The 23,622-nt window shown below is 37.3% G+C and overlaps 1 protein-coding gene across 1 annotated transcript; it reads left to right on the plus strand.

The window, feature by feature from the left end:
* Positions 1-704: 704 nt before the first annotated feature.
* On the plus strand, positions 705-22,939 carry LOC105044936 (calmodulin-binding transcription activator 2). The gene is given in 14 exon segments (XM_073257583.1): positions 705-1,028; positions 2,112-2,231; positions 4,281-4,396; positions 5,313-5,401; positions 10,610-10,655; positions 11,736-12,180; positions 12,389-12,654; positions 13,959-14,030; positions 15,794-16,291; positions 16,397-17,073; positions 17,224-17,339; positions 17,342-17,808; positions 20,618-20,926; positions 22,282-22,939. Coding segments are annotated over 14 exon segments (3,345 nt in total). The 5' UTR covers positions 705-988; the 3' UTR covers positions 22,366-22,939.
* The last annotated feature ends 683 nt before the right edge of the window (positions 22,940-23,622 follow it).

A 23,622-nucleotide genomic window follows, 5' to 3' on the forward strand; every position in this document is an offset into this window, starting at 1 on the left:
ACACACACAAAATCATTATTGTTGCTTCCTCATCACAGCAGATGGTATCCATTTTTTTAAATTTATTTTTGAGTAAGAATGGCATCCGTATCTTTGATCCTAATGCTCTATGACTTCTCGTAGAGGACTCTTATAATATGGTAGAATGTTATTAATGCTGGAGTCTAATGATATCAACCCTTGTCTCCTAGTTCAAAATCATTGATTGATGGATGGTAACTAGCTTTTATTCTCCTAAGATATGTACATCTATATGAAAACTAACAGCACTACATATTAGATGGCTATTTATATGATCAATCATCATTCGTGAATTATATTGTAGGACTTTACTTTTACCATTTGTTAGTTTTTGAATCTTATGTACTCCGGTTCTTATTGATGCAACAAAAACTTCACACTCTACAAAAAAAAAAGAAAAAAAGAAAAATACTACGCATGTGTTATTATCATATTCCCCCCCTCGTAGAGGCTGTATCAACCATTTGCCAATTCATGCATATTAATTGGTCATGCGTCCACATGATGAACAGCATGAGGGACTAAAATATAAAAAATATAGTTTCTGTGATGCCCCATCACTTATACTTTTTTTGAGGAAGATACTGTATGTTATTCAATCTATTACACAAACATTTTTTCTTGGTACAAACATAAACATTTTTTTTTAAAGTCTCGTAGTGTGAAACTGCCCCTCGTACGCCCTCGAGTGGCTTGTGATCCTCTTCGCTAAAAAGGCCCCGCCTTAGCTTCTCTCTCTGCTCCTCTCTTTTTTTTCCTTTTTTTTCGCCCATCTCGTTTCGTTTTTTTGGGAGACCATATACCAGGAGGCGGACGCTTGGATACTAGGGTTTTCTAGAGTCCGCGATCGTCACTCCCGCTTCTATCGCTCGTTTCTCTTTTTGGATCCCCATTCAAACACAATCGACACGATCGATCGCCAGGGTCCGGCTGATGTGAGGTCATCCCGTCGGATTCTCGCTGGCGGATGGCCGACGGTAGGCGATATTCTCTCGATCCCCAACTAGGCGAGTCTTTCTCCTCTCTTTACTTCCGGTTTTCCCTTCCATTTCTTTGCCTTACTATTAAAATTTTCCCCTTTTGTTGGTTTAAAACCGAATATTTTTGTGGTTCCTTTGGGTTGGTGTTAGGATTTGTCCGCGAACAGTTTTTTTTTTTTTGTTGTTAAGATAATGCTGGAAGATTTGTTTTCTCAGTTGTCCAGAATTAGGTCGTTGATGGGAAAAACAAGAATGTAGATTTTTTTGGTGCGGATGTGTCGACACTTATTGAAAAGTGTGTTTTGAGTTAGTTTTTTAATGGAAATTTTTGAATGGGGATCTTGTTTTGGTTATGTGTCGGTGATTATTACCTACCTGCAGCCCAACTTATTGTTCCAGCTGCCTGGAGATGAGATGGTTGTCCATAGGACAAGCCTTAATAGTTTATCTGCAATCCTAACATATAAAAGTTTATAGTTTTGATTTATTAGATTCATACCAGAACTTACCATAGTAGCGAAAAGCTTCTTTTGAGTCTTCCAGTTAAAGATATAAATTTAACTAACTTTAACCTTTTTTTTTTTTTTTTTTTGACATGTCTGAATTGGATTTGGTTCTAATATTTGCTTAACCTTTATGGTAAGATAATGTTAAAAACTTTATAAGAAAGTGCTATTTTCTTTGAACTTTAACTGGTACCCTACACATGAACCAAAATTTGTATTTGGTCTGTCATTCCTTCAGTTAAAGCTAAAATGTTTCTATTGCAAATATTTTCATTGTTACATTCATTAAGTTGGTAGTTGAATTGGATGTACGAAATGAATAACAATTTAGTTACATTTACTTGCTCCTATTATATAAGAGCAATTCGAGGCAGACTATGATCGTTAACCAACAGTTACTACTTACAACCTGTTGACATTGCTTGGGATAATCATCTGGAAATAAACTATTGGTTAATATAAGATGTTCTATTGTGATGAGAATACAGATAAGATGTATTTAGTTGCTCTCTTCTTCATTGATAAGCATTATAACAACAAAATGTAGCTAATCATGTGAATGGTCAAGAATCTAACTCTTTGAGCTTATATGTACGTTGACCAGACATTACACAGATTCTGCTAGAGGCAAAAACTCGCTGGCTTCGTCCAAGTGAAATTTGCGAGATTCTTCGCAACTACCAGAAGTTGAACTTGGCTACTGATCCACCTTATAGCCCTCCTGGTATGCACATGTCTGACTGTCGATCTACTGTTTCTTCAATATATCAATATAAATCAGGCTTTATAGGATTGTAACATTATCCTTTTCTTTATGTTTTGTCTTTTGATCTGCTGCATGTGGTTTTGGCATATTATTTATGATTAATAGTTTCTGGCATGCATTGCAACCATAACCAACAAGCCGTTCACCATTATCTTTTCAGAAGCCTGTATGCTACGAATTGGAGCTTTCTCAATTCACCTGTCATGAGTCTCATGACTCCTGTTCTGGATCGTTAGGTTACCTACTGTCATAAGATAGCCTTAGTAATAACTTACTGTAAATTCAGCGGATCAAAATAATAAATATTCATACCTTAGATAATAAAACTCTGCAATAACTGCACTAATTACCTTTTTAGGTGCAAATTTTGAATTTTTTTATGAGTGTCAAGGTCTATGAGTTCAGTTGTAGAAGTTCAATTATTTCTCTCATCTGTTGATCAATGTGACATATTTTGTTCATTTAAAGATGTACCATTCTTTATAAATTATTAACATCGCATAAAGAATGGTATAAGTGGTTAGCAGTGGAGTATCAAAATATGTCTGCTGATATGTGATCTTGTCTTGGTTATTGATCTTGATTGATGAGTATCAAACATATTTTCGTTCTTGAATTATAGAAATCATATTTATTCATCCAGATAGACATTATCTCATATTATTTGCTGTCAAATGATGAAGATAAGTTAAAAGATGATCATGCTTGTGCATTTAATGCTTCAAATTAAGGAAACTATCGCCTTGCAGAATAAATGAGGAAAAATATGACGCACTTTATATGCAGTCTTATGTTTACCATCATGATCAGAGTATAACTTACATGACTTAATAGTACATGACTTACAAACTGATGAATAGGAAAACTAAAAAAATTCTGTGATGGATTGTACTTGGAATTAACTTTGACAGTGATTTTGTGGCTTTGCCTGTGAGTCAAAATCTTGAACCTGGAACTGCTTGAGATGACCAAACATTACAATTGAGTGCCCCTCCCCTCCCTCAAAAAAAAAAAAAAAAAGAAAAAGAAAAAAAAACTTTGCAATTGGGCATAACTAGATTTACTTCCAGAGTGCCTATTGGCCCAGGCTTAGGAGGAAAACTTGGCATTCATTTTCACGGATTATTCCTGAAACCTAAGGATTTTGTAAAAGCAACATTATAGAAAAGATAAATAAGTATTAAAGTTTATGTATATAAATCAAGAAAATAATTTGAGAAATATTAGGGTAAGTTTTTTTATTAATTGTGCTAAAACTTTGGATTATGATCTAACTCTTAAAATAAGCAAATGGGTAATGTCCAAGCCTCAAAGGTGCTATCCTGATCCAGTACTATTCTGGTGGGATTTGGGGTTTGTTGCAGCCTTAAGCCAATATGCATCATTGTTTATCTAATTTACGGTCAAGTGTAATTCTTTGATGCCTTGATTTGGCCTGTGTGACAAGTTTGTAAGTGGTCCTAATTAGGTTCTAGCTGTGAGTGACATGAAAGCAATCCCCCTTTTTGTGGTAAATTTTGACATGGAAGCTACCCAGCTGCTTATTGAGTTTGAGTTGGGTGATGATAAATTGAGCCTTTGTATTTAAGTATGAAGGTTGTTAAATCTATGATAACAGCATTTGTTTCCTGCTGCTATTTGGTGGTTGACTTGCAATGGATGCAGCCATCAAGTCTTAAAGGGTTTATTTGGAATGTGAAAGACTTACTAGAATTTGAATAAGAAGAAAAATGTGGAGCAAGTGATCTTTCTGATTGATATATGGTCCATTAGAGCTTATGTCAATAGACTCTTATTAAATGCTCTGAGTAGTGGGCTTTCTTATTTCATCTTTGCTATATTTTTCTTTGGTCTCCCACTTCACCCATATCATTCAGTTATTGGGTGATGGTCTGTTATATCAGCTTCGGTGTGTTTTTAAGATTGGTTTGCATGCTGCTTTATCAACATAAGCACACTTTGATGATCATCATGAAATATAACTGATAAGTTCGATGTTGTTTATAGGTGGTTCATTATTCTTATTTGATCGAAAAGCACTTAGGTATTTCCGTAAAGATGGCCATAATTGGAGAAAGAAGAGAGATGGAAAAACGGTTCGAGAAGCTCATGAGAAACTAAAGGTATGGTATTCCTTCCTCTATGGTATATCCAAAGTGTTGGATGCCTATTTGCATTTCTTAGCTTGGTGCTTTCAGTTTATATTAGTCTCTTCCTTTAAAATTGCATGGCACAATGAATATCTGGCCACAATTACTGTGAGCAAACATATTAATGATAAGGAACACATTTTTGCTATTGTTATAATGAAAAGAATTATGCTTAAAAATATGGAAATGTGGTTGCACTATTTGGTTAGAGTGCTTCCATTATGTTTCTAAAAATCTTTGGTTGTCTTGTGATTGAAGTGAAATAAGGTTATAGTTCATTTGTGGAGCACTGCTCATCCATTGTCTTTGCTTATCAATAGCAAATAACATGTTTCTATATGTATCTTCAAAAGTCTCGTAAATGATTTTTCAGCTAGTTTTCTTTTACCTGCTAATTTTTCCTTTTTTTATCCATGTACTTGAAAAAAATGTTATGACCTCAATTCCCTCCGCTCAAGGATCATTATCAGTTAACTCTTTGTAGGTTGTATTAATTGTTCTTGTGTTTGCCTCCTATGACAATGAAGATAGCAATCTGTTGATTTTATCAACAGTAATTATATCAGCTTGCTGGCATGAGTTTTAAAGAAAATCTGCATTATTTGGTTAGATATCTATTGGATGATCAAAGTAGCAAGTACAAGTAAAAATCTAGTATCTAATACTAGCTGTTCAGACTCAGTCTTTTTGATTCGATGCTCGATAAGATGTTAGTTATGTTCATCTTTGTCAGTTGATATATGCGATTGTGGTTGATCTTATCTGGTTCCTGTTCATTGAGATTTAGGAGTTCAACATTATGATCCAATTGCATTTTTGCACATATCTTATTCATGCTTGCAATATTTATTCTTTCATTTTAATGGAGTCTTCACCTTCTTTATTTTAGTGTGGAAGTGTAGATGTTCTTCATTGCTACTATGCCCATGGTGAGGACAATGAAAACTTCCAGAGACGAAGTTACTGGATGCTTGATGGGTGAGCTTTTTCCCCTTGCTTGTCTGTAAATTTGAACTGTGTAGGCTACTATTAGTTGTGAACAATTATCTTCACATGGTATAACTTTTATTTGCTGGCATCATAAGTGTGTACAGATAAGTTGACATTTAGATACTTTAGGATACAGTAGATAGTAGGTCGGCATGAATTGTGCTCTGTTGCTTGGTAGGCTTCCAGATGCCCAACAATAAAATTTTCAAAAAAATAACAAATTTTAAGAATTCATTGAGTACTGTGTGCGTGATGGCAGGAAAATCAGGGACTTAAGTGCAATAAAAGAGAGAATTTTAACATTTTGACTTTGTCAGTTTGTAAAACATTTTCGAATGCATGTAGCTGTATGCTTTTCATGGTAATTGGGAGGTCAATTGTTGATTTGTTTCCCACTCTTTGATATGTTATGAATACAACATCCATGACCAGAAAACATAATCCCCCTGCCCCTCTCCCAGTGGTGATGTTGGACACGTCTACATGTTTGTTCTGGCAATTCTCTCTCAAAAGTGATGGCTTTTGCGCATTTAATTTGATTCATTGGATTTTCTGTTCACAACATATGATAAGATTTCTACTGCCATTTTATCCTCAGCCAAATCAGTTTGGATTGTGGATCTCCAAATGGCAATTTATTCAATTATCAGCTATTAGAGGCATGGACCATTCCATGAAAGCAGTGACATCTCTTGCTGAATCCAGTCTAATTTTTAGTTATGCCAAAGCCCTTTTATTGTTTATTTTTTTAAAGACATCCATGTTGTGGATGGGGGTTATGCTAGCACCTGCTTTTTCATTAACAAGAGTTTGTTATTACAAGCAGAGGGAGTATTGTGAGTACTCTAAAAGTAAAAGAAATGCTCAAGTAGCTAAAAAGAAACAAAAGACTCAAACCTTTTTAGGTCTCTTTCATTGTTAAGGTGCTCCTCAATATATGAGGCAAGGTCCCTTAAGAATTCTGCTACTTTATTTTTTAAATTATTTTAAACATCCCGTATTGTGGATGGAGTTTATGCTAGCACCTGCTTTTTCATTATTAAGGGATAGTTATTACAACCAGAGGGAGCACTGCAGTACTCCAAAAGTAAAAGAAATGCTCAAATGAGCTAAAAAGAAACAAAGAAACCAAAATTTTTTAAGTCTCTTACATTGTTAAGATGCTAACCAATATGTAAGGCAAGGTCTCTCGAGAATTCTGTGACTTTACATTATATATATATATATATATATATATAACCGATTGCATTCATAATTCTTTATAAAGTATGCTAGGAAATTGGCAAATTTCAGCTCAGACATATTACCATTTATTCTGTAAAATTAATCATCATAAAAATTGAACTGTATTAAATTGGAAACCTTATTTTTCATTAAGTATTGATTTGTTATAGTAATTGCTATGAGCGATTAAAACAACATTTAATAATTATAAGAGCGACGATAAAATATTGTGAATATTTGGGGGGGTGTGTGTATTATATATAGTACTTTTAAAAAAAGTTATCATGATTTCAATTTTGAAATCAAAGAATTGTGTATTGATCCATGCCGACCATAGCATCATTGTACTGGTAAGGCACAGATGCATGTCTCTTGGCACCATGCCATACTGATATATGGTACATTGCCTGATTTTTTTTTTTCCTCCGCCTATATCAAGGTGCACGATATCACAGTACAGCATTATACCACATAACAATATTGGCACTAATAACAATCAACTCTTGTTTGAAATAATTGATATAAGAGTCTAAAATTGAAGTTCTGGAAGATCAGCACTATCAAGATTATTGTGACTATTTTAGGATGTCATAACTTTAACAGATAAACTGATTGTTATCTTTATTCTACTCTACATGTTCATAATTTCATGAAGGTGGGCCACAAGGTTTTCAGAATCGTCCCGAACCGGACGGTTCAGGGCATGCTGAACCGGATCAGCGGGAAAGCGGGACAGTTCCGGCTTGAAAAGCGGCACACGCTGGCGCTGAGAGAGAAAGAGAGGGGAAGAGAGGAAGAGAGAGAGAGGAAGATATCGCCGGAGGTCGGCAGTGACTTGTTGCGGCCGTCGGAGGGCTGCGAAAGCCTCCGCGGCTCGGTTTGCCCGATAGGGCTGTTAAACGAGAGAGAAAGAGAGAGAGGGGAGAGCGACTTAGCGAAGGGAGGACGGGACGGTAGAGGGACTGTCGGAGGTTTTCAGGTGGCCGCCGTGGCCAGCGAGCGGCGAAAACCATACGGATAGAGTCGTGGCTTGTCCTTGTTTCGCGTCGACTCTTTTTTAAAAATCGAGATGAACAATGAAGCCGGCAAATCATTTGCCGGCTTCACTTTTTAAGAGGTTTTTTAAAAAAAATTTAAAAACATTGAAGTCGGCAATTGGATTGCGGGCTTCATTTTTTTGATTTTTTTAAAAAGCAAAAATAGTGAAGCTGACAAATGGTTTGCCAACTTCACTTAAGTTCTGATTTTTTTTAAAAAAATCTATGAAACAGGGGGCACCAGCCCTGTTTCACGCCCGCGGTGCCGTGTGCGTAGACTGCATCGTCCGACGGCTAGGGTGTGGCCAGCCGAAGGTCGTCCAGCGTCCCCTCCGACTCCGTCTCCTCCTTTTTTTCTTCCCTCCTCTCTCTCTATTTCTCTCTCTCTCTCTTCCTCCTCTCGGTTCCCTTCCTTTCCTTCTGTTGGTTCGCGTCGGTCCGGTACGGTACGAACCCATACCAATCCGTACCACGTGCCGGCCAGCACGGGCTCCAGTACTGAGTCTGTGAATCTTGGTGGGCCATAAACTGTTATGACAGCTACTAAAATTGTAATAGTGCTTTGTCCTGCTATTTAGATCAATGATCTCATCTACAGAATCACTGGAAATTACACATTAGGTGTTGCAAGCAAGTTTGATACTGTATTACTATTAACCCATTTCAGATTGAATCTGATTCCAGAACCTGGTTAAATTGATGCGATAGGACACTGAGGAATTAGAAAAAAAAGGTTTTGAGTATATGCCCATCCAATTTCCAATAATAACGATCTGGTAACTTGTATAAGATTTCCCACTTACCTTCTGCAGCAAGAAAGTAGGATTAAACCTTCTCCATTACCTTTCCTGTGGCCTACCACCTCCCAATTCTTTGAGTCCCAGCCCCTCTTTCTACTTTCCTCCCCCTTTGCTCTGCCCCTCTTTGACTGATGTTTGATTGGCCCACTAGTGTGTAATGCTTCTGACTGCTAGTGGTCCCCATCCTTACCCTCTATCCGCTATGCTGTCTCTCCACTTATCCTGAGATTTTACCTATGCCCTCCCACATATAGCTCACATTCTACCCCTACCACTTAGCTATCTAGCTTTCTTTGCCACCTTCTTCTCTCTTGATCTCTATTTTGTCTCTTTTTATTAATAGTCCTTTGCACCTACCTTAAGCAATCCAAGTTTGTGCTTTGTTGCTGATTCAGTCTGCTGTTTAGCAACTCCCCTTGCTGCTCATACCATTGATGCCCTTCTCACACCACTGCTCATTCTAAGGATTAGTACTTGGACCTGGTCCAAAATCATCAGTATACTTTGAGTCAGCTATAGGTCTGAAGCATTTATTCTTCACTTGATTTTCACTTGGATCCAGGCTAGCATCTCTCACACCTATGGCTCATTTGGCAGCATCTGGAGCTCTGGGTTACACATGGGCCATTATACCCATTTTGTGTAACTAATTTCAAGATGCCATTGTTGATTATTTGCTGCACACTTGCGATTTGGAATCCACCAACGTTTTGGCAACTAATATTGCCCTTGCAGAAATCCACATTTGAATGAATTTGCATTGTCCTAGCAATGCAAATAACTGTCAATTTGGAAGACCATTGATGCTGTTATTGTTGTATCATTCTTCAATAGAATGAAATATGAATACTTTGTTTGGAAGCTCTCCGTTTTGGAGTTTCATCTTCTAATAGTATTACTTTCATTTGTTCCTCAAAAAAATACTAGAACACTAATACAATTAACAAAACGCTCGTCAAGTGAACGCATTGATCTACTTGTATGATCCTAGAGAGTGTCTGGTGAGCATTGCACGGGACATGAAAGCTTTCCTGCTTGCATGCGATGCCCCTCTAACCCTACATTGTTTTTGATTGACCTTATGGTGACATGCTTGCGTTCACGATGCTGTCTTCGAATTACTTTGTTTCCAATCAATAAGAATTTAACTAAAGCTCCAACTTTCTTCTTGGGCATCTTTTTCCTCCCTCAAAAACTAAAAAGCATCTTGATATCTAGTAAAAGTTGAGGAGTGGGTCAATGAAAAGTTATTTACCTATTCTCTAGTTCCAACACCCCTGACTTTCTTGATGATCTCTTTTCAAATCTGTTTTATTCAAGATTCACCTTGCTAGCTTCCCACTTGCAGCTGTACAAAGTTTGCAAAACCTCTGATTGGTGAGACTTCTAATGCTGGTTTAGCAAGGAACTTGGAGCATCTGATACGTAGTGGCCATGGGTGTGATACAGTGTCAAAAAAGACTCACCATCGTCGAATGGCCAAGGAGATGCAGTCTATCTCTAAGATGTCAACTATGTTGTTCCAGATGGCTGATAATAATAATGTCGTGTGTAATCATTCATCCGATACGTGAATTGCATGTACTTGCAGCCTATGCAGAAAGTCTATTTTTGGGCAGATGCCCACTGTAGGATAACATGTTGGGGAATGATTCTAGGATTTGTCAAGTATTGTTCCAGACTTGTTTACTTGCTCCTACATGCTGTCTAAAACCCAAATGAGGCATGTTGCTTGCTTTCAAGTCCGATAAAACTTTTTACCTGCAATATTATGTCCTTATTTGCATCTTTTCAACTCAATGAATCCATGTAGGATGCATCGAGTTAGTTTTTCATCTGGTGCATCGGTAAATTATCATGCAAGTGTTAAAGTTTTATAGACATGCGAATTGTATTCAGTGAGCTGGAAGATGATTAAGGGAGTTCTTTCATATTTATGTTAACCATATATATAATTTTAGCTCTTGTTTTGCAATAACAACTATATTATTCTTTTATTCTTTATTATCCTTTCACGTGCATTGGCATAAGGAAATTCACTAGTATTATTAGATTTTTAAAAATCCAGATCTGTTTATTGTAATTTTTAGGGTTTGAAATTTAATTCTCATATTGTCATCTTGTTATTCTTCCAGGCAGTTGGAGCACATTGTTCTTGTGCACTATCGAGATGTGAATGAGGTGATGCGTTAGTCTTTTCATTATAATATGTTATTTCCCAACTCTTACTGAGTTCATGTATGAGCTACCTGAGAATCTAATACTAACCAACTGCAACTTACATCTTTGGATGTGTTTATCTCAGCCATGTTACTCAGACACCTGAGATGTATGTCAGTGTTTAAGTGACTGAAGGAATCTGACGTGGGAATGTTTAAGAATTCAATTTGGTGACATCTATATTTTATATCTTCTGTGCAGATGCATGTAGATGTATGCATGTAATGGATAATTACTTCAATCAATTGATCCAAAATTTTATAAAATTGATATGATCCTTGCTAAATGTTAGACTTGACCAGTTTTTGTACAGTTGTCAAAGGCAGACACCTAATGGTACTGGCATACTGACTTGATAATTTGTGTAAAGGGGTGTCTTTGTCCCAAGTATTTAGACTTCTGATCCATTAAGAACCAGAATTTGGAGTGTATGGGTAACACCGTGTCTCAGTAATCGTTGAAGCATGCACCTCGGTTGCCTGGTAAACTTTGAGGGTACCATGTAGGGCTACCTTGTTTCTGCTTATTTATTTTAAATCTGGCATTCCAGAAAAACCATTAACATTTCTACAAACTCAAAAGTGTATTTCCTTGCATTTGCAGTGATGAAAGTGTCCTGTTTCTTGGCATCCAGATGCATTGCAAGTATTACAAATTACTATGAATTGAAGTGGATGATGATGTATTATGTTAAGTAAACATTCTAATAAGAACATAATCTATGTGAACTTTCAAAAACTTTTCTAGTCATTAATCTTACTGATCTAATTTCATGTTGTGCTCTTCTTTCCCTTATGCATTGTCTTTGTAGAGGGTCAAAAGCCACTCTTTTTGGTTCTCATGCATATTTTGTGAAATGGCATGCAACCCCTGAATCTGTGATTTTACCAAGTCGTGCAAACTCTTAATTGCATGGTTTGTGTATGTCTTCTTCATCCTTCTTTTTTTTTGTTCTACTGTATTTTTTGGGAGTTGGGTTGTGAAAGGGGCCCCAAACCTTATACTCTACCATAGAGTATTAACTAACTAACTGTCCTCCAGGGAAGCAGGTCTGCTGTTCCCCATTTGTCAAATACAGATTCAACCAGAGTTCACAGCATACAAGGAACTCAAGCAAATTCAGCTCTTTATTCTTCCCACTTGAATTCAGCTACTTTTACCTCTGAAGCATCTTATGCGTCGAAATGTGGTGCTGCTGACTGGAATGGACATACTCCATCTTGTAAATTTGAGAATGCAGATTCTGGGGAGGAATTTGGTGGAGGTCCACGTACGGATTCTGTATCTTGTTCAGGATTGGAGATGGCTGGAACTGATGTGGCAGAGGAGAACACTGTAGGTTGCAGTGGTTCCTCACATCTCTATCCAAGAGGTTTTGTAAATAGTGCAGGCTCAAGTATTGGTCCTTCGTTTGTGAATCAAGTGCTCCTGCAAAACTTTTTAATAAGTAAAGACCAAAAAACTCATGGAGCCTCGCAAGGAGCTGGTAGGCATTTAATTCATAAGAACATGCCTAGGCCACTTGTACCACTGTCATCATTTTTCAATGTTGTTAAAACAGAAAACTAAGAAATGTTTTTTGTCAATTACTATGAGATTGAAGGATGCATCTATTTCAGAACAAGTAGGAGATTTTGATACCCTACTACCTTCAATTTGTCCATGTCCTCAGTTCTTAAAAACATTTTTTGCAGGTTCATTTAGTGGAGACTGTTTTAACTGTCATGGTAGTTCTGCTGGGTGGTCAGATTTTCTTAGTATCAGCAGAAGAAATGGTGGCAAGCAAGAGCAGAATATTTCCTTTGCACATCAAAATTGCCCTGATAACATGCAAAGAAGAATTGCTTCTTCTGCGTCAAGTGACCATAGCATGGTTAACCATGCCACAGATAATGGGTATAATATCATATCAAGTGCTAATCCACAAATTTTTACTGGAGTTGGCAAGAGAAACGATCAGGTATATTCTTATAGTTCACTTATTTATCCTGTTCAGAACTCATAAAACATTGTCAATTGGTGGAATACAAGTTCTTTTTAGTTCAATAAATAATCCTTGTAGTATTTGCCTCATGCTTGATTAGATCAGTAAACTTGTTACAACTATATACGAAGGGTTGAGCTTCTCTCATAGTTTGAGTTCTGTATCTAATATTCAAAACTTTTACATGGAATTAAAATATAGATAGTGAATGTATTGGTGGCTCCAGAGAGTTGTGAACAAGTTCTGTCTTCTGCATTTAATGATGTCAATGCCAACTACGCCAATGTGGAAATATTTTTAATAAAAAAGATCACAATGATTCTTTTTATAAGTAATGTCATTATAGCCATGCTTTTTTTTTTTTTTAACAGCAATGCAGAATTCTGGTGGCATTTATAGAAGTATGAAAATTCTGATCTTGGACATAATTTGTTAAATGGAATAGAGGATGGATAGATCACTTTTTCTATGATTACTTGGTGGGAAATATACCTCATATTCAAATTCTTTGCCATTCCATTGCTTGAGTTTGAGAATCCATATGGTGAAAGTTTCGACCCCACATGAACATTGCTATAAATACTTTGCTGGACTCAATAGGATGAGAGTTTAAGCAAGTTTTCTTGATGTTTGCTGAAAGTGTTGGGAGGGAAATAATTAAATCTATTGAAGAAGTGCAGCAAAGCAAGGGCATTTTGGAAGGAAAGGGTCTATCAAGTATCGCGCATTTTTAGAATAGTTGTTGCCCACGGGCTTTGGAATGGCTGTGAAGGGGCTCTGCATTTTGTCATCATTGTCTACTAGTAACCATCGTGGTAGGTTGTTTTTTTTTTAATGGTATTCCTTTGACCTTTTGTAGCAAGCTGTTTGCATTGTTTAGTCCTTTAAATAATCTGCTTGTTATCCTTGAGAGGAAAGTGGAGATGATACTATTCCTTTCATAAATGTTAAAGGGCTTATGGCATACTATTAAGCTGCATTTTGTACTTGCTTGCTGGTTTGAAGGTTCATCAGTTCTGTAATTGTTTATAAATTTCTTTCTTAACCATTGTTGGTTGATCGTTATCCAGTATATGTGAATCTAAAATGTTGGGAAGGTTTTGTGTTACTTTTGAATCATAATGATGTCCTTGAAGAATCAGCCAATAAATGTATTCTGCTTGGAATCAGCAATTTTAATGTTATTAAATGATTCATGCCCCTTGTAATTCTTGATCGCATTTAATTACATCTTTTGCATGGGAACATAATGGATTTCTATTTTTCTGCCATAAATGTAGACAAAACCTAGTTCTGGAGTCCCATGTATCAGGCACGGCAACCATACTAGAGGGCTATTCTTTCACCTACTTGTAAGACTTTATTAACTTCTTTATGTACATTACTAACAACCGTGCTATCATGAGATCATCCATATATATATCTGAACTTAAAATTTTTAATCACCTTTTCTACCTTTGTTATATGTTGCAACACAATTAACAAAAATCCAATCAACTGCCATCAAGTTAGTCCAAATTGTCAACCCTCCCGTAGGTTTACTAATATTTTCGTAGTCACCATTTTCCAACTGCCTAGCTCATGTTCATACTCAAGTTTTGTGCCGAATTGAGGCAAGAATTAATGTCTATATCGTGCATATTTATTATCTGCATCAGGTGTCACATTGGCAACATTGCATATGGGTGCATATAACGATCTCGTCAGTGTCTGTGTTGGTACTGCTTGTATCAATGCATGTCAAAGCTATACACACTGGCACAAAGCACTATACACTGATGGAGGCCACTAATGCAGCTTCGTATTAAAATTGTTACCCAACATTCCAAATAGCCTTGCTTTTGTTTGTCTCGATTAGGAGTCATATTAATAATTTTTTTTAATGATTCTTTGCTTATTTTATAAAGATTTGGATATTCAATCCAAGGACAGTGCATGATATTGATGCAAAATCATATTACTACATCAGATCGAAGGTTAAAATCAGAGACAGGTCATCTTATTGCAAAGGTTCCATAATACTGACAATGTGTTACCATTTCATGAATAATTGTCTGCTACCACATAGATTTTATCATGTGGTTTAATCTTGTTTGTGTTGCTAATTTGAAGATAGTTGTGCATTGTTCTCTTTTACAATGAACGACTTGAAAATATATCGCACATGTAAAAAGAGTACACGGAGTCACATACCATGTTCACTTCCGGCCAACATGGGCATGATACTAGACATGCTTTTACCCTTCAAAGGCCAGGCGCTGGTACTTCAAATGGAAATTTGTTTTTGAATCATCTCTGACCGCTAACTACGTTTCTCCCTGCAGACCTTTTAACATGCATCCATGGCTGCTAAACGGGGCCATTTTAAACTGTAAATTAAGGAGCAAGGTTTCATGAGGGGATATTCCCAAACATATACTCTTACATAATGTTCACACTTTACATCCTTCAGTTTGTATGGTTCATAGTGTTTAATTTCTTTTACTGTATGAAGCAAATTACCATTATTCCAATTGAAGATGTGCCTGAAGTCCTTTCCCTTGAGATGTCTGGATCAGTTCAGTTTACAACTCTTATTTAGATGGTGATTTCTGCTTCTTCTCCACTTTAGTAGAAGGAACAGTGAGGTGGATATTTAATCACCCAGATAGACATGTGCATAATCCTGTTTGTTAGATTGACTTGCTGAAATGTCTTGTTGTTTATCAAATGTAGGTTTATTCTTTTTCCTTTTTCCCCTGGTCAATTTTAAAAGCTAAGGGCTAACAGATACTGCCCTTGGTTACAGTTTTGGGCGGCATATAATATTCCTATTTTTGTTCCCCATTTCATCACTTCCTTTTTGGATCTACCATTTCAGTTCCTGCACTTTCAAATCAGTATATACACTACTTGCAGTTTGAAGTCATAAGACATTCTGCGGTATCCCAAATTCTTGGTTATGTGTCTAGTTATACTATCCTATAATCATGGTTCCTATATAGTTCCATGTATGCTTATATTTAGATGCTGTGCAAGTTGATATACTGATGCCTGTATCATGATGTTTGTTTACATGTTTTATGCCTTCTTTGGGCTGTTCTATTGATTTGAGAATCAGCTTCATACCATGCAGATGAAAGAGGAGAATGCTGAAAATGTAAACAGGTTTGACGACAAGTGCCTTGTGAATGAATCGACTCATATGTATCAAATGTCCCACGATCACTGTCACCGCATAGCATCACAATTTAAGAATAACATGGGCTCTCAAATGAACATCTCTGTTCCTGACCAGCCTCTGGAATATGAAGCTGAAGTTTCCAATGCTTCAAAGAAGCCTTTGCAAAGTGATGCACATAACACTGAGCATGGGGGTTTGAAAAAATTAGACAGCTTTGGGAGATGGATGAACAAAGAGATTGGTAAAGACTGTGATGACTCCTTGATGGCTTCAGATTCCTGCAGTTACTGGAATGCACTTGATTCTCAGAATGATAACAAGGAGGTCTCGAGCCTTTCCCGTCATATGCGTTTGGATATTGATTCATTGGGTCCTTCTCTTTCCCAAGAACAGCTATTCAGTATTGTTGACTTCTCACCTGATTGGGCCTATTCTGGTGTTGAAACAAAGGTATCTTTTCTGTGCTACTTGTGGTCTTATTATGCACGTGTAAGCAGTGAAAACTCAATTTCCAACCCCAAAATATCTATCCAGTGTTAACACTGTTTATTTCAGGTTCTAATTTCTGGTACCTTCCTAGGCAGTTTAGAGCCCAGAAACATCAAGTGGTGTTGTATGTTTGGTGAACTTGAGGTTTCTGCTGAAGTTTTGACGACAAATGTTCTTCGGTGTCAAGTTCCTGCACACACCCCTGGACGGGTACCCTTCTATATAACTCGCAGTGATAGGTTAGCCTGTAGTGAGATTCGAGAATTTGAATATCGTGAAAACGTACCTGGTGTTTCATTAGTGTTGAAAAGTGAACCGGAAGATGAAATTTATCTTGAAGTACGCTTTGCGAAATTGTTATCGCAAGGATTAGATAGGAAAAAGTTGTTCTGCTCAGTTGAAAACTGTCCCAAATGCAGTCTAAAACAAAAGTTGTTTTCCATGCTAAATGAACCAAATGAGTGGAAGAAAATTGAGGACGACTCAAAGGCCTTTCAAAATTGTAGAGATGCTTTGATCCAGAAGATATTGAAAGGTAAGCTATATGAGTGGCTCATTTGCAAAGCTCACGAGGAAGGCAAAGGCCCTAATTTTTTGGATGAGGAAGGCCAAGGAGCTATCCACTTGGCAGCTGCTCTTGGCTATGATTGGGCAATGGCTCCTATAGTTACCACTGGTGTCAGTCCAAGTTTTCGAGATACCCGAGGCAGGACTGGGCTCCATTGGGCTGCATATTATGGCAGGTTTGATTAAAATTTTCTAAGTCATTACTTGTTAGGTTTTTGGCTATGAATTCAGCACTTCGACACTTTTGCTTCAAGTTTCATATACAGATTAATTTTATGCCTATGGTCTTCCCTTCTTTAACTATTGCTTAAATGTTGACTGGACAGAGAGGGGACAGTTGTTGCGCTAATTAGGCTGGGATCTGCTCCTGGTGCAGTCGAGGACCCAACATCAAAGTTTCCCCAAGGACAAACTGCTGCTGATTTAGCATCGAGTAGAGGGCATAAGGAATTGCTGGGTACTTGGCTGAAGCAGATTTGACCAGTCATCTTTCTTCATTAGCACTAAAAGAAAGTGTTATGGAAAGTGTTTCTGCAACTCTTGCTGCACAAAAGGCCATTGAAACTGTACAAGATCAAAATATAGATTCTTTGGCTGGAGATCAAGGAGAGCAGCTATCACTCAGAGGATCTCTTGCTGCTGTGAGGAATTCAGCTCAAGCTGCTGCACGTATTCAAGCTGCCTTCCGAGTTCATTCATTCCGCCAAAGACAATTAACAGAGAGGAAGGATGAAGAAGCAGGGATCTTGGATGACGTGATGATGTTGTCCTCTCTGAGCAATAAGTTCCAAAGAGTAAGTCACTTCAATGAAGCTCTGCATACTGCTGCTACTAAAATTCAGCAGAAATACCGTGGATGGAAGGGGCGTAAAGAATTTTTAAAGGTCCGTGACCGGATTGTGAAAATCCAGGTAAATTTTAAGGTGGAGCAATATTTACATTTTCATTTTCCCTAAGCTATTTCTTGATGAGGTTTCTCACTACAATTTGTTCTGTAGTTGTTGCATATGTTGCATAGGTGAGAATGACTAACCAGATGCTCTGGTCCTAGTCTGATCATCTGGAAACATAGTTAAGGACGGCTTTACAGTAGAAAGTCATTGTACCTGAAAATGCAAGCACAACACTGTCATCTATGAACTTGCACTTTGTCAATATCTGGATTATGTGTCCAATTTTCTTAAAGGGAAGCTCAATATTGATGGTGACCTCTGGGAAATGTAACATGATATAGAGATTTTTACAAATCATAGATGGTTGGATGAGCCAGCAATTCATTTCCATTCTTAAAATTTCCCTTTATTCAGCAGCACACAGATTCCAGTTTTTTTTTCTTTTTTCTTTTTTCTTTTTTTTTTTTCCTACGGGCCGGGGGGGTGGGGGGGTGATGGAGAATATAGTACAGTGTTTCCTTCTTCTCAACATCTTCATACATTTGAAATAATAAGTGCTTTTCTTGTTGTACTTTTACAATATCCAGATAGCATATGAAGTAACCGATAATGTTAGCTTAATAGAAAAGATTGAACATACTCTGTTAAGTTGAAAATGTAATTTTACATCATTGCTTATTCTTATCTTTCATTTCTCACCTGTATCCAACTCAACTGTTTGGTTAGTGTGGGGGAGTCTCATTCTGAAGTATACTACAACATGCTAATTTTACTCAAGCCTTTGAATTATATGTAGATGACAAGACTCAAGAGTAAGAGCAAACTGGAAATGATACCAATCAATTTAATTGAAGTGTTCGTGCATCATCTTTGTAAATCTATAAATGGAGAAGTTGCTTGTCACCTTTCTTCATATATTGGGTAATTAAGAGTCTGCAATCATCTGGAGGTTAAGCATGATTACCTACTTTGTAGTATTTTCGTCTCTGATTATGCATTTTCCTGACATCTTTGCGGAGCCATGGCTTCATGGCTTTCATTATTATATTCTACATCTTGTTTATTGTTTTAGTGGTACAAGACCTTCCAACATATTCCTTGGTTTATAATGTCTCCTTTTCTGATCCTGCATTTTGCAGACATCTGCAAGTAGCAGTGGCTCAATGACTCGCCTGTTAGCCATGTAGTTGTATTGGCTACATTATCAATTATCATTTAAATTTAACATCACTGAAAATGTGAGGTTTTGGTGCTTTTGCTGCTCAGTCGGCCATTATGGCCATTATATAAGCATAGTTCATCATGGGCTTCCTGTTGCCATCAACTATTTATAAATTCATAATCTGCAGCACTGGTAGTCACAGGTCAATTGTATTCCAAGTAACTGGGAATGTCTTCATCAAGGCAGGCAAGCAATCTCTAGGTAGTAGGGACCCCTTACCTCCTACTGGCTTAGGCAGTCCATTAGGAAAAACAGAAGGAAAAAGGATAAAAAAGCTTCAAATATAACACAGTCAATCTCCCCCCAATCCTTCAAAATCAAATACATAACTTGCCAAATAAGCCTTCGTAGCATATCATAAGCTATTATTTATCAATATTAAGGCATGATGTCATCAGATCATCAATCCATATGAAGTATAGTGCCTTCTTGCATTCTTGTCTCTTATAATTTGTTATTTCTGCTTCTATATAGAAGCATGGGGCAGCAACAGGAGCAAGAAAGCAAGATTCAGTAATTGGACTGTAAAATTTATGTTGTTCTGTTGATCTGGCTCTTAAGATCTTTTTTCTTCCTCCACTGGACAACCGACCATCGGTTTTCACTTTTGACCAGTCGCTATTATGAAATCATCATATTCATTTTCATGTCATGGTACATGTTGTTCGTAGTGTATCAGATTCTCCCTTCCACCAGGTTGCAACAACCAAGAATTTGCGAATTGCTTATTTCAATGTTAATGACAAACATCTACCTTGTTAGGACATGGAAGGCTTAGAGTCCATGCATGGTTGGACCTTAAACCCTGGACTTTCATTTTCCCTTCAAATATTGTTTTTTATAGGTTTTAGAAATCCCAGTGTAAAAAAGGAAACCAGAGTACTTGCATGTGTAGTAGAGCCGGCATTTTGTTTTTCTTTTTCGTGTTAGGGGGTTTGGGTTGCAGGAGTACCAATGAAAACAAGGATTCTAGGAACCAAAGCAGCAATAATCAAAGTCATTTTTAATAGATACAAAATCACGTCCATCTTTTATGCCTCTTACTTCTATCCCTCTAATGTGCATTGCATGTGCCTAATGCTAGTCTTGCATATTTCATGAGAAAGCACTGCAGTCCAACATGAGGGAGCATGATGCCTTTTCGTTGTAGTCACTTGTCCGGTGATCTAAAAAGGAACAAGGATACGTATAATCAAACCAAATTCTCTCTCTCTCGCCCTTCCTCTCTCTCTAAGCTCTTTTGGATGGACGTATAGAACCAGATGCACTCTAGTGTATATAAATATGAAACGCTTAGATTCTAGCATGAGGCTTCTATGCTTCTCACTTTTTCCATCCAAGCAATTCTTATTTGTTTATAAATTCTGATTCCTGAGAGAAGTGACAGCACAGAAGACAGATAGCATAGCACCTGGAATATGGCTTTGCACATGCATCCCATATAGTTATATATTTTGCTATAGTTGCTTCATCTTTCACTACTATATTTGCCCATTGTTTTTGATAGATTGTTTTGCTGATTCGTTATTTAGAAGAATGTGGTTGCATGATAGTGAGTTGTCTTAAACATTCTGATATATAGTTGGTTGATTGGTGTTATTTCAGGCACATGTGAGGGGACATCAGGTTCGTAAGCAATATAAAAATGTAGTTTGGTCTGTTAGTATTGTTGAAAAGGCCATATTGCGCTGGAGGCGCAAAGGAGCTGGATTACGTGGCTTTCGAGCTGAGAATGCAAGTAGTGCTGCTGAGCAAGTGGTTGAGAAGACAGATGAGTATGATTTTCTTCGACTTGGGCGAAAACAGAAGGCAGCTGGTGTAGAGAAAGCTTTGGCAAGAGTCCAGTCCATGGCTCGTCAGCCAGAGGCCCGTGATCAGTACATGAGATTGGTTGCATGCTCCCGTAAATTGAAGGTGATTCTATGCTTATATTTGTTGTGTAACTGAGATGCAGTTAAAGTGACTCCATGTTTCCATGGCCTTTTCATGCTATTATAGATTAGCGGCACTTGCCTTGTCTCACAGTTTTAAGGTGCTAGACAAATAGATCATTTTGAGTTAGCAATTTTTTTGAATGTTTTATTTCTCAGATCTTGTATTCATTGAGGCACATTTGCTTGCTTATGAGCCCTCCTGTGGTCATGTCCTGAGCATACGTATAGGGGATATCATTCTCCTGATGGTCCCTGCTCCATACGATCACATCATCTGCAAACTTCATTTAGCCATCTTTAAAATCAGTAGATCATGGTCCCTGCTCTTTCCAACAACATCAACATCGCAAAATTTGAAGTTATGTATCCATCATTGAAATATCAGCATTCATCAGATTTTTTTTTTTTTTTTGGGTGTGTGTGTTGGGGAGGAAGGGGGGGGGGGGGGGGGGTTGTCGACCTTCACCCATTTTTAATTCTAAAACAAGTGCCCAACATATATCCTGTGTCTAATGCATGTTCAAAATCTGTGCATATCAGGTACACATTGGAACTATCCTTGAATCTAAGGTTATGCATATTCCTAGATTATTTTCAGTATAACTAATCAATAATAACAATTTTTTTAGCATGATCTTTCTGTCAGTTTGATTTTATCTCCATTTGGCATGCAACAGACCTAATGTCTATGAGCTTACTGAGATATACCTTGTAGCAGAATTTGCTATTTTCAAAGTGATAATGCCAAAAGTAGATCAGATGAAAGTTAAAATTATCACAAGTTAGTGAATTATTGATCTCTTATTGCATAATGAGGATGAGTTTCTATCTGCCTGCAATGAGTTTGATTGCTCGTCTATCAATATATTTAGCTTTTCTTTGATGAAAATAATTGCAAATTAGCTGCAGATAAAAGTTGAAAATGTAGGAAACTTGTTCACTTCTGTAAGGGTCTGTGACCTTATATTTGATGCTTCTATGTGCAAGGCACAGAAGTCTTCCTAGTATCTCGATTAATTCCTAATTGTAATTCGTGGATAGTTGAATGCTATAAGCTACTATACAAGTTATTCTATTCTTGGGCAGGAAATTATAATGCTTCTGCACTGCCTGATGTAATTTCATGTTGATTTTCCTCTTAAGATATGTATGTATTATTTATTCTGTACAGATAGTTGGTGCTGTTAAGCTTCTTTGTTCATTGTCTGAATTGATCAGTACCATCTTTCTGTTTTACATGGTGTCAGCTTTTTTTTCCCCTCCACCTTTAGTTATATTTCCCTGGAGTGAATGGTTTATTCTATTGTCTTTGAATCAACAAATTTTTTTATACAGTTGGAAGATGAAAAAAGCTCTGCTGCTCAAGTTCAAAATTCAGAAAAGGTAGAGGAGGATCAACTTGCACTGATGATAAACTAAGACTAACAATCCCAGGCTGAATTCGTGACACGGTTGCTTGGCTCTTTTAGAGTTTGAACTGTTTTTACCAACCCATGTGGTTCCTGTAAGTTTTACTGACATGCAATGAGCAAGATGTAAAGGCTTTTTTTGTGTCAAGTTTGAAAGTGTGTTTCGGGGGGGGGGGGGGGGGGGGAGACGGTGGAGGGAAAGGGGAGCGCTCGATGGATATTGGATACACTGGCCATTCTCTGTAAACAGCAGTGTAACCATGAACGGAACGGGTGGTCTGCCCTCTACACAGTGAGTCTCACGTCCAACATCTGAAAATGATGCTGGCCTGCAGCCACAGAATTGCAACCACAAAAGGTGCAGAAAGTAGAATTTTCAGGTTTACAACGTTGAAATCTATGGTTCATTTGTTGCCAACTAATGCTTTATGGTAAATTTCTTTTGCCTGCTTGTTTGGTTTGTATGAATCATTTCCTATTTTTCAGGGTCAAGAGTTATGAGAGAACAAAAAGGAGAGCGTTGTACAAATTATATAATCATTTATATTCATTGGAAAAAAAAAAAACATTGTAGTCAATCATTACAGAGACGTGCTGGTCTTGCTGGACTTGTGTGTGTAATTATCTGTAGCTGCTGGTTGTTGAAGTGCTTTATTTATTCATCTCCAGCCGTAGTGGGGAGGCATAATCACATCTAGGAAAAGCAATTCAAATAGTTGAAATCATTCCCATAGGTTCGTACCATTTTTTTGACAGATGTTTTCAGAGCACAAGTTTTGAATGGTGGGATGGTGACGTTGGTTGTTGTGCCCTGCTACGGCTATAGTATTGGATTGAGGCACTTGCTGGTATGAATATGAGCCGTGTTGATGGCTTGCATCTTTTCAAGAGCGCCTGTGCCACCTCATGTATGAGACATGAGAGGTTGCATATAGTGTATCAAAATGTACAGGTGGAGATTGGATTTCTTTATCTGGTGTCTGTTGTCTAGTTTTGCCCAGTCAGCATTAAGCGGTGTGAAATGTAATGGGACCAAACGGAACGGTTTCAACAACGATGGTAGCAAGTTCCTAGTATTGTATAGCGTTGAAGTATTGCAGAGTGTTCTGTTTTCCGCTGAATTTTGGGCCAACCTGGTGTATGGGGTAAAATAAAAGCGAGGAGCTGGAACTGGAGGATGTTTATTGCTATAGTTTAGTATAGTTGGTTACCTATAATTTTCTTCAATTTCTGTTTACCTACACCTTTGAAGTAGATGATTTCTGAC

The sequence above is a fragment of the Elaeis guineensis genome, chromosome 5, assembly GCF_000442705.2.
Source record: "Elaeis guineensis isolate ETL-2024a chromosome 5, EG11, whole genome shotgun sequence".
In the NCBI taxonomy this organism is placed as follows: Eukaryota; Viridiplantae; Streptophyta; class Magnoliopsida; order Arecales; family Arecaceae; genus Elaeis; species Elaeis guineensis.